Genomic DNA, 11812 nt, shown 5'->3' with positions numbered 1-11812 from the left:
CTCATTGCTTTTGCCTTCTTTTACTATGAAATTCCTAGTATTTAAACCTCTTTTGATAGGCTATTTTGTTACTGAAGCCCAAAGCATCTTCATTGAGAGAACTTAGGATAAAGAATAAAGTTTGGAAGAATATCAAGACCCTGATGTTAGGAGCAGGGATCCATAAAAGAGAGGAAGGCAGAACTGGACCTCCTGGAGAGGACTTTGAATACCTCTGACTGTGGGAAGGGATGGACTCTTATCCATCAGGAGGACTGGCAATATTCCCAACTGCCTGAGGGTGGATGAAAGCAGGAGTAGAACTTTGTTGAGGTGCTGTGGACTGTTGCAGCCATGGCAAGCCCTAAAGTTCCATCTATGGGAGACAGAGGAGTCAGGGCCAACAGGATATTTCAGCCCTGGTAGCTAATGGTGGTGTAGGAAACAGAGGCATTGGAGCCAAACAGGAGTGTTTGAACCCTGACACTCATTTGATCTAAGCTTCAGTTTCCTTAGTTATAAAAAGAGGAAATTCATATCTGCCCCACTGAATTACTATATGGGTTAAGATACACTTAGTCCTATAAATTCCCTAGGATATAGTGGTATTTCAAATGATAGCTATTGCTAAGTAATAGAGACCTACAGAGATAACAAACATACTTTATGACCTTTAGAGACATGGTCTATTGCTGTTTTGTGAGATGGGGCCAATTTAAGACTTGTTAGGGTCATCAGGTGTCAAACTACCCTAACTGGTTTTCTAAGAGAAGACCCTGGGGATGGAGTTTCTGGAAATGATTTCTTTTCTTCCTATAGAAGTATATTCAAAACAATAGACGTGTGTTTTGGGTGGGAGACATTAATGACGTTTTTCCTTGAGCAGGGAGGAAGGTGAAGACCCAAGATGTGTAGGGCCAGCAGCATCAGGAATGTTAGAGATAGGTGGGATTTCTCAAAGCACACGGAATACAAATGTAAATAACCAGAGCTTCCTGCTCACGGATGTGAGGTGGGAGATGAACCAAAATAACCACTTCTGAAGAGTGGGAGACTCTGAGAAGCCACCCCTTCTCCCCTAGAGTTCCCTCCTACACGCCCACTCTAAGTAATTTCTAAGTCTGTGATAATTCACAGAAAGAAGAAGAATAGGGAGTTGCTGGCGTTTGTAGTAACAGGATGAGAAAGTGCGAGACTTCCTGTTATGTGCGTGTGACAGCTGGTGATAAGTGGAGGGCCCTGCACAGGAAATCCGCTCAGCTTCTGCAATGTGACCTGCCTGAAACTTGGGCGCTCCTTCAGTCAGGATGTCCATGGCGGGACAAAGGGGATCCTGGACCATGGGCGATGTGGTAGAGAAGAGTTTGGAAGGGCCCCTGGCACCCTCTACAGAAGAGCCCTCCCAGAAAAGTGGAGAATTGGTAGAAATCTTAAATGGGGAGAAGGTGAAATTTGACGACTCAGGGCTGTCCTTAATTCTTCAGAGCGGCCTGGAGACCCTCCGAGTGGAAAATGCTCTGACAGATGTCATCTTGTGTGTGGACATTCAGGAATTCTCCTGCCACCGCGTGGTGCTTGCTGCGGCCAGCAACTACTTCAGGTCAGCGCGCCTGGAACCAGAGCCAATCTGGGTGCAGGTTGCAAAGAAAATCAGTGTTGATGTGAAAGCCCAAGCTAGCTAGTTTGCTTTCACATTTATGGTTTATATACATCTATTGAGGTTTGTGTGTATACGTAAAAGTACAAGAAAGGGAGGTATTGAACTTTAGATTTTAGGATGTAGGCCACATTTTGAGAGAGACTGGCATCATTTAAAAGCAATGTTTATAAATAACAGTGAACTTTCTGTGTATATGTATGTCCTTGTTCCAGAAGATGGGATATGACTTAAGTCATGGGGATTTTTTACCCTGTCTTTGTTCTGACTAACATGTTGGAAAAATAATGATGTCTTTATTCATCAACAGAAATAGAGAAAAGGATGTGGCCCCTCTTTTGAAGTTAGCGAGTTAAGGGCCTTTGGGTGTGTGCGGGAGGTGGTGGGAAATTTAGATGCAAAAGGCTCTGGTTCCAACAGATCTGTGGCCTCAACAGTGGGAGGACCTGGCGTCAGGAGACCTGGGTTCCATCCCATTTGGTCTCCTTTTGACCATGAGACTGGACGGAGGGGAGTCTCTTAATGTTCTGAATTTTACCTGTCAGATGAGGACAGTGATGATTACCTCTCAGGATTCTTGCAATAATTAAACACGAGGGTGAAAAGGGTCTGACAGAGTGCCTGGCATATGGTGGACTCTCATATATCTTCATTGAAATTCTTCACCCCATTCTGCTTTGTTCCACTAAGAATTACTTTTTGAGGGTTTACCATGAGCAAATCCCTGCAGTAGGAAAGTGGGAGAATCAAGAACCCAGTGAACACATCTGGATCCAGCATTGTCCACGTGAACAGGGACTCAGGCAGGGAACCAGTCCATGAAGACAGTGTGAATGCAGAAGGTATTTTGGGAATGTGAAAAAGAAATACCTTTATCATTTTTCTTATCAAGATTCTTTTTAACTCTCCGTTCTGGCTGAGGAAATCAAGTATCCTGGAAGGCATTTTATGTTTTTATTTTTTTGAGGTACTTAGGGGAAAAAAATGTCTCTCTGGAATTCAAAGAGCAGGGTTGGCTGGTTATTGTGGGATGGAGTAGCTCCCCTATGTTGATAAGGTAAGGAGATAATCTTGAGTTTGTGGAAATTCGTGCCTGTTATACACCCGGTAGATATAGTTATCTGATTTTATTTTTGTAGTGGTATGATAGAGATAACTGATGTCCCCTTTTACAGATGAGGAAATAGAAACCCAACATTTTATATCTGGTCATTATTGCAGCAGGGAATCTGTACATTCTAGAGGTCCTGGTTTTTAATGCAATGCAAGTTTTGGGCTTCTTTTCACAGCCTAGAAAGTAGAGTGCAGTCATAGCCATAAAAATGCGTGGACATAGATAATCCAATAGTATCAATCACTTGCTTTCACAATTGATCACAGACCTTCTGGGGGTGAATGAAAGCTAATTTTGCTCAATGCCCTGGGTACTTGTTTTAGAGTCATTCTTTCTGTTTTGAGTCACTGGGAAAATGCTAAAATAAAATGTATACCTGGTTAGTAATTTTGTTAATGGCTCAGCCTATGGGACAGGACCACTGGCTGTGTGCCCTCGGCACATCACTGCTCTCTTCTAGTCCTTGGGTTTTATTCTGCTAAACAGAAGGTGTCTGGGCTCAGATCCTTCCAGCCCTGTTGATCGAGGACACTTAGGGCAAGTCTCTGCCAGTCCTCAGAGGAGGTGGTGGCAATGAGAAGTTGGAGGCATACAGGGATGAACTTGTCTCTCCATGTATGCAGAGTTTTTTCCCAAACTGTCTGGTCATGAGGGGAAAGGCCTTCTAATCTTCAGAGCAGTGACTTTAGATCTGTATCTAGGGATTTCCAATGTGGCTTTTCTTCTGTAATGAACAGATATGGAGACAGGATTCTTTTTTCAGTGCTACTATTAGTAATGGCTTCTTTTTGTTGAACCTTTTGTGTGGGCCAGCCCTGTGCCACCAGTGTCACATACACTAACCCATTTAATGGGAACAACAATGCAGCAAGGTAGGGATTTCATCCCCATCTTACAGAGGAGGAGCTTAATAAGAAAGTAGCGAAGTTAGGCTTTGGAACGAAGACTGAGATTGAGTCTGACACTGCCTCCCTGCCTCTCCTGCTGTTTCTAAGGTTTTGAAAATCATCTGTAGCTGGGTTCTTCTTATATTCAGACTTAAGAAGGCCAAAGAGGCTCCCCACACAGCCTTCTGGGCTTTGGGAGGGTTTGGAAGCTGGCTGTAAAATTATATAGGCTTTTCCCCCTTTATTTCATTGAGAAAATAAACACTTTGCTCTAAATGGCTGACTATAGTTTACTTAACCAGTCCTGCACCGACAGATATTTGGTTTGGAATCTCTTGCTGCTGTGGACAATGTTGTAACGAATACTCTTATGCATGTGCCATTTCATATGCGTGCAAGTGTATCTGGGGATGCACTTCTGGAAAATGGTTGCTAAGTTAATGCATCTGCAGTCGTAAGAGATTTGGTCAACTTCTGTCGGAGACAGGTTGAATCACTTTATATTCTCCATGATTTTATCAAAATAGAGTAGTATCAAACTATTGAGCTTTTGTATTATACACCAACAACTTAGAGCTGAATATATTTACAGGATATAAGAGATGCTATGGTTTTTTAATACAATGAGGAATGACCAAATCAAGCCAATCAACCCATCATCACCTCAACATTTAACATCTTTTGCAATGAGAACATTGAACTGAGGTTTTGTACCTTTTGGTTATCATCATCCCAAGTTCTTCAGCCCCAGCTCTGCCACCCATCATTCTATTTTCTGCTTCTATTAGTTCAATCGTCTTAGGTTCCACATTTAAATGAGATCACATGGTATTTGTCTTTCTGTTAAACCGTTGAATTTTTGCCAGTTGATAGATGAAAAAGAATATCTCAATTTAGTTTTATTTTTGCATATCTCTTATTTTAATAAGGTCATGTGTTTCAGGGTGATCTGAAGTTCTTCTTTTGTGAACTGTCTCTTTATATTGTCTTTCAAATTATCATGTTTACTTTTAAAAATTAAAATTCATTTTTTTATCAAAGACATGCAAATAGTTAACAAAAAGTCAAATAGAATTATGAAAAACAAAAATTCCTCCTCACTCCCTCTGTCCTTCAGTTTTGCTCACCAGAGGCCACCATTTTCAACTTCTTTTTTTCTATTTTATCTCTATATTTCTTTCTTCTCTCTCTCTCTTCCTCCCCCCCCCCGTGTCAGGGATTGAACCCAGGGGCGCTTAACAACTGAACCACATCCCCAGCCCTTTTTAAATTTTTTACTTTGAGACAGGGTCTTCTAAATTGCTTAGGGCCTTGCTAGGTTGCTGAGACTTGCTTTGAACTTGCAATTCTGCCTCAGCCTCTCATGTGTCAACAGGCCAGTGGGCTCAGCTTATCTCTATATTTCTATAAATACTTATGCTATTTCTTGATTTCTCAATATTAGATATAATATGTTTATTTCAGATAAGAACTTAGCATTTATACCTAACTCCCTTACCATACACTCCCCAATGTCTCTCTTTTTTTAAACCTTGTTTATTTTTTCAATAACTTAGTACCTCACACATGCTAGGCAAGTGCTCTACCACTGAGCCACAACCTCAGTCTTCTCTGTTGTCTCTTAACATAATGTTATTGTAAACTTTTTGCTGAATCTCTGTTGAGTTTACATGATCATGTTCGTAAATATAGTATTTCCTGTGGAGCCAAATAATACAATATATTTCCTTCCTTGTAAAGTTTTTTTTTTATAATTTATTTTTTAGTTGTAGGTGGACACAATACCTTTATTTTATTTTCATGTGCCGGTGAGGATCCAACCCAGTGCCCCATGCATGCTGGGCAAGCGCTCTTCCTCTGAGCCCCAGCCCCAGCCCCTTGTAAACATTTTTGTTTTGTTTGAAGTTACTAGTCCACTCCTGGGCTAGGGATGCAGCTCAATGGTAGGGTACTTGCCCAGCATTTGCAAGACCCTGGATTTGATACCCAGCACCACAAAAAAGAAAAAAAAAATCCATTTCTTTTTCCATTTGCTTAGTTTTTTTTTTCATTTTCATTTGCTTAGTTTTTGAAGTGTCTTTTTCTCACAGTTTCTCATCATGCTCTTTAAGAACCTACCAGTTCCATCCCCACCCCACCCCAAGTTCTCATATCCAACACATGTTTTCTGGACTTGCAGCCCAGCTATTGCCCAGCTGCTTCCCACCATCCCCCAAACTCTCTCTGACTCTCTGCTTCGTCACATAGAGCCTCTCTCTCTTCATCCCCCTCTCTTCTCTCCTTCTTACTCTGATGAAACATATCCTCCAATAACTTCCTAAGAAAGGGTGTATGGAAGGTAAATTTTCCAGGCTTTGTATGTTGAAAATATCTCTATTCACTCGATACAGAGATTGATAATGGTTCCCCAAAGACATCTATGTCTAATCCTGGAACTGTGAATATGCTACTTTAAACGGCAAAAGGCACTTTGCAGATGTGATTAAGTTAAGTATCTCGAGATGAGAAGATCATCCTCGATTGTCTGGCTGGGCTCAGTGTAATCACCAATCCTTACTAGAGGGAGGCAGGAGGATCAGAGTTGGAGTGAGGAGCCATGGCAGTGGAAGCAAAGGTTGGAGTGATTGGCTTTGAAGATGCAAGAAGGGCTCAAGGAATGTTGATAATTTCTAGAAGAAGAAATGAGCAAGAAAGCAGATTCTCTCCTTTAGCCTCCACAGGCAACATGGTTCTGCTGATTCCTGGGTTTGGGCTCAGTGAAACCCATTTTGCATTTCTGATTGCTGTATTGCAAAACCATAATTTTTGTTTTTTCAAAAGCAACAGAATTGGGACTGGGAATGTAACTCAGTGGTAGAGCACTCACCTAGGATCCTAGCATACGTGAGGCCCTGGGTTCAATCCCCAGGACTTGGGGGAAAAAAAAAAGCCACCATGCTTGCAGTTTTTCAGTAGTTTGTTACAATAGCTATATGAAATTAATATACTAAGATATAGATTTTTTTTTTTTTTTTTTTTTGGTGCTGGGGATTGAACCCAGGGGAGCTTTACCACTGAGCTGTATCTCCAGTCCGGTTTATTTTTTAATTGAGATAGGGCCCACTAAGTTGCTTAGAGTCTTACTAAGCCGTTATGGGTCTGACTAAATTGCTAAGGCTGGCCTTGAACTTGGATCCTCCTGCCTTAGCCTCCCAAGGCACTGGGATTAGAGACATGTACCACTGAGAATTCTTGAAAATAATTGTCCTTCCAGATTTTGAAAGTATTGCTACATTGTCTCTGGATTCCTTTATTGCTATGAAGAAGTTTGATGCTCTTCTGATTTCTGATCCTTTGTCTGTGATCCCTTTTTCTCTCTAGGAAATTTTTAGGATTTTTAAAAAACAATTTTTAAAAAAATTCTAAAAAATTTAGAAAATAGGATTTTCTCTTAAAAATGTTTTTATTATAGTTATACATAATATCATCCTGACATAATTATACATACATGGAATACATTTCCATCCTCAGTACTTCCTTGTTTCATGGTTATATTTATGTGTTTGTCTCTCTCTCTCCAGGTATTTTCCTCCAACCACTTTGATATGCATTTAATGGCACCTTTTAACTTGAAGACTTATATCATCTAGTTCTAAGAAATTTTCTTGGGTTTTTTATAGTAATTATCTGTCCACTTTTTCTTTATTCTCTAGTTTTGGATCACCTGTTCAGTTGATATAGATTCCTAATCCTCTAGCTTTCTTCTCTTTTTTCCTCTATTTTTCATCATCTTATCTTTTTATTTTACTTTCTCCAGTTATATTTCTCAAATTTGTCTTCCCACCTGCTAGGATCTCAGTTTTAATTTCCAAGGGCCCTTTCTTATTTTATGAAGTATTGCTTTTTTTTTAGAGAGAGAGAGAGAGAGAGAGAGAGAGAGAGAGAGAATTTTAATATTTATTTTTTAGTTCTTGGCAGACACAACATCTTTGTTTGTATGTGGTGCTGAGGATCGAACCCGGCCCCACGCATGCCAGGCGAGCGCGCTACCACTTGAGCCACATCCCCAGCCCTGAAGTGTTGCTCTTGACAACATCCTGTTCTTGTTTTAATGTGGATTGTATTTTCCTTAATGTCTTTGAGATATATATATATATATATATATATATATATATATATATATATATATATATATATATATATATTTTTAAAAATACTTTTCTTCTGTTCCTTGTGATGGTTCTCCATTTCTATTTTTTCTTTTTAGTCTCTAACTTTTATTTCAAAGGCTATATTCAAATATCTAATGATCTTTAGATATCAATTCATACTTACAAGTGAAGAGTGAAGCACTAAAAGGCTAATGGATGCTAGGATGGGGGGTGGTGAGGCTTTGCTCTGGAGTCATGGTATTGAGCACACTTTTTGTTGGGAATTTCCAGATATTAGTATTAAAGGTTTTTGCTCTTTGTACCAATCTTTCTAAGGAAAAAATCTCTATATTCCTACCTAGGAAAATATAAGATTCATTGTTTGCTTTCTGGGAAAAGAAGAAGACAGGGTATATCACTTTTTGGGTTTTAGATGTATATTTAATTCTCCTGTTGCTGGTTCCCCTCCCTCCTCTGTGCTTGGGGGCACAGGTTGTGTCAGGTGTTCATGAGTTGGTTAAATTTCTCCAGAACAAACCTTGTGAGTCCTTAAGTGATTGTTCCTTTGACAGGAGGGGTAGGGATGGTGATCTGAGCATAGCGAGATGAAACTGCTTCTTTATACAGAATCTCAACTAGTGCCTGTGTTTGGTCCTATTCTGACCCTCCTCGCATCCCACCTTCGTCTTCTAAGGTGGTCATGCATACCAGAGTCTTTCTGGGGTTCTCTGGAGAGGACCAGCTCAGGATGTCTTAGTGGCACTTTGGTTTCAGCTTCTTCCATATAGATCTTCTCTGAATTTTTTACCTTCCCAGTTCTCAGGAAGAATTCTGAGATGGCAAGAAGTAGAATTCATTCCAGGCGCAGCTCTATGTCTAGTCTTCTTTGACTCTCAGAGGAGGTACTGATAAAACTAGCTGTCATTCTGTCCCCGCTGCACCGGGCTTTATCTTTGGTATCAGGCATTGCACCTAAGTACTTTATAACAGTATCTTGTTAAATCTTTAAGATATTTACTTCAAAGTGTTGTTATCATCCCCACTTTGCAGAAGCAGAAGCTGAGATCCTGAGTGGTTAAGTAACTTGCCCAAGGTCATGAGCTAGTGGAAGGCAGAGTATTGCTTTGTCCCCCCTCCCCCCACCCCAATTGTACTGGGAATTGAATCAACCAGGGCAAGTGCTCTATCCATGACCCTTAAAACTTTTTTTTTTTTTTTTTTAATCTTAAGACAAGGCCTTTCTAAGTCTTCCAGGCTGGCCTAAAGTTCGAGATCCTCCTGCCTTAGGCTCCAGAATAGCTAGGATACAGGTGTGTGCCACCATGCCTGGCTCTTCTTGCTCTCTTGCATGTGATCATTGGTGATTTTTGCAAAGACCTGCTACTCCTAAAGAACTAAGCAAAATGCAGAGGATGCATATGGCAATAGCTCTTATTACTCTGTGACTAGTTAGATTTCTGTTAGCTAAAGAGATAATGAAACCAATGCTTTGTGATACTTTTTATATGAGGGAGAAAACCTTTTTGGCTACCAAGTATCCCATTGTTTCTGCCACAAACTGTCCCTAAACCAAACAAACACATAGAGAAGCAATTTCAAGAATTTATTTGTGATGCCAGGAGACTAATGGGTGGGAACATGTTAACCAAATAGGGAGTACATTAGTAACTCAGACAATGTATTTCCTTTTGGAAGTCTATTTAAAAGTCTTTGTAAGAATGAGGAAGTTGGGGGGAAAAATGTTTGGTTGAGACGAGAAAAGGGTGAAAGAGATTAAATCTTAAAAAGTAGCCTATTGTATACATTTAAATATCAAACAGCCAAATGGCAAGATGTCCAAATATTTTTATGGCAGAAAATTTGGGGAAGCATAGATTTAACATCTCTAATATATTCTTTATTTTATGAAACTACTAATATCTATTATAAGTTCACAATAAAGCTGCCATTTGTGTTATGCCTTTGGACAGATCCCAAATCAGTCACTGGAAGGGGTTGTGTGTGCTGCGCTCTGAGTCCTACCTCGTGAAGGGTTTCCATCTAAACCAGGGCTTCTCACCACTTGGGGGGCTCATATCATTACAGAATATGGCATATTATGTGACAGTGGTCTGTAAGTGTCAGAATGGGATATAATAGTGATGAGGAAGCTGTTACAAGGCTTCCCTCAGTCCCATAGGATGACTGGCCTTTTCTATAGGTGTATAAAAGCTGTCAGGCTGAGACTGAATCCACAGCAAACTCTCTTGTTGCTGCTGATGCCTGAAGTCTTTGCCTGGATTCTGACCCCTGCTGTGTACCTCAGTCTCTGGGTCTCATTCCCTGAGCTTATCCTGAGGGGATTTAGCCCACAAGCTACAACAATCAAGCATAAAGTCAGGAATGAGAAGGGAATTGTGGGTATAGTCCATGCATTTGTTATCATTATTACTTATTAACCAGTGACTGGAAGGCAGAGAGTGGGGCAAGAGGCTACTTGTAGGCTATGTTTCCATGTTGTAATCTTTAACTCTTTCTCCATAATGGTGTTAGGTGTCTAGAGAGGAGCCAGCAAGTCTAGGTGATAGAGTAAGTGAAGAAAACAGGAATGAGTCAAGGCTGAGTCTGAATTTAAGAATCTGGCAAATGGTGAAAGCGTTGAGGACTATGGCCGTCATTGTAGGTACATCACCAGTGTCATGTCCTGTATTTTATACTTTTAATATTTCCCAATATTGTGGACCAGAATCAATAAGGTGGTTAATATTTTAAGCATTGGAGCTTTATAATCACTTTCCTGCAATTCCAAAATTTCCAAAGAGCTGCTAGATGAAAAGTTTTTTTTTTTTTTAATAATTTATTTGACAACCAAATCCGACTTGAACTGTAGTCATTTGATGGAGATACCTGCCCTAAACTGAGGTAAGGCTACTTATGGCAACTGTTGATATATTCTCTCCTGTAATGCTAGCACATTCAATTAAGTTGTGCTGGAGGTGCTATATAATATTGAATACAAGAATTCTGAATTCCAGAGCACATGTGGCTATAAGATTTTTGGGTAAGGGATTATGGGACTTTCTCATAAAGCTAACAGGTTTCATTGTGGTGTTGTCTACCTTTTATTCACATGCATGTTTTTACATATTTGTCAATGTAGTTTTCATACAGTTTTGCATCTTGCTTTGCCCCCTCTCATCATTATGATCTTTTTCCCTATGGTATTCCATAGTTTTGTAATCATCACTTATTTATTTATTTTGCTACCAGATGCATAATATGGAGATCATTATCTCTCTGTGGACATTTAAGTTGCTTCCAAAATTTTGTTTTTATAAATGATGCGGCATGATAATCTTTGTATTAAGTATTTTTTTGTAGTTTAGAATATGGAAAGGCTGACATTTTTTGAATACTTACTACATGTCAGGCACCTTGCTTTGCTTTGATTTCATTGAACCCTCACAACAACAATCTCAACAGTTAGATAACTACAATCTCAACAGTTAGATAACAAGTATATAGCATGGTCTCCATTTCACTTTCAGTGGAACTCACTTGGATAGGAAGAATGACTTTTCCATGGGGAAAACAGATCTGAACCCAGAGGACAGAAATGTGGCTAGTAGGGTGTTTTCCAGTGTAAGACCATTAAGTCTCCCCAACCCCCATGCACCTAGTGTGGGCTGCATAAGCTGAAAATGAGGAGAAAATGTAAAAAGTACCTCTCTGTGCAGGTACACACACGCATGGGCAGGATGCTGTCAGAGCATTCATCCCAATTTTTGTCTGAGGTCTCAGCAAATAGACCCCAAAGCAACAAAGACCCAGCATGTCTGAGAACACCCATCAGGGCAAAGGGTTTAATAAGAAGTAAGAGGGTGGGTCAGGGTATGTGAGGTAAACACACGCTCTGAAAGAACAAGATCTCAAGATTCTATAGGCCATCACTGGGCCAGCACCAGAAACTACTTGGTCTAGTGAAAGAATTCATACTCTGGAAGTTGAGTCCAGATGCTGCCATTTACTGGCTGTGTAAATCTTGGAGGGACTGCTTGGCCTGTCT

At 40.1% G+C, this 11812-nt stretch overlaps 1 protein-coding gene across 1 annotated transcript in view; it reads left to right on the top strand.

Moving 5' to 3' along the window:
* Positions 1–1253: 1253 nt before the first annotated feature.
* The window catches only part of Klhl6 (kelch like family member 6), a 61072-nt gene continuing 50513 nt past the window's right edge, over positions 1254–11812 (top strand). The window contains exon 1 of the mRNA XM_027951561.2: positions 1254–1579. Coding sequence (XP_027807362.1) covers positions 1287–1579 — 293 coding nt within the window. The 5' untranslated portion in view covers positions 1254–1286. The remainder of the gene's footprint in view (positions 1580–11812) is intronic.

Source organism: Marmota flaviventris, chromosome 8, assembly GCF_047511675.1.
Source record: "Marmota flaviventris isolate mMarFla1 chromosome 8, mMarFla1.hap1, whole genome shotgun sequence".
Classification (NCBI taxonomy): Eukaryota; Metazoa; Chordata; class Mammalia; order Rodentia; family Sciuridae; genus Marmota; species Marmota flaviventris.
The sequence above is the reverse complement of the archived record's forward strand: the minus strand, read 5'-3'. Positions and strand labels throughout refer to the sequence as shown.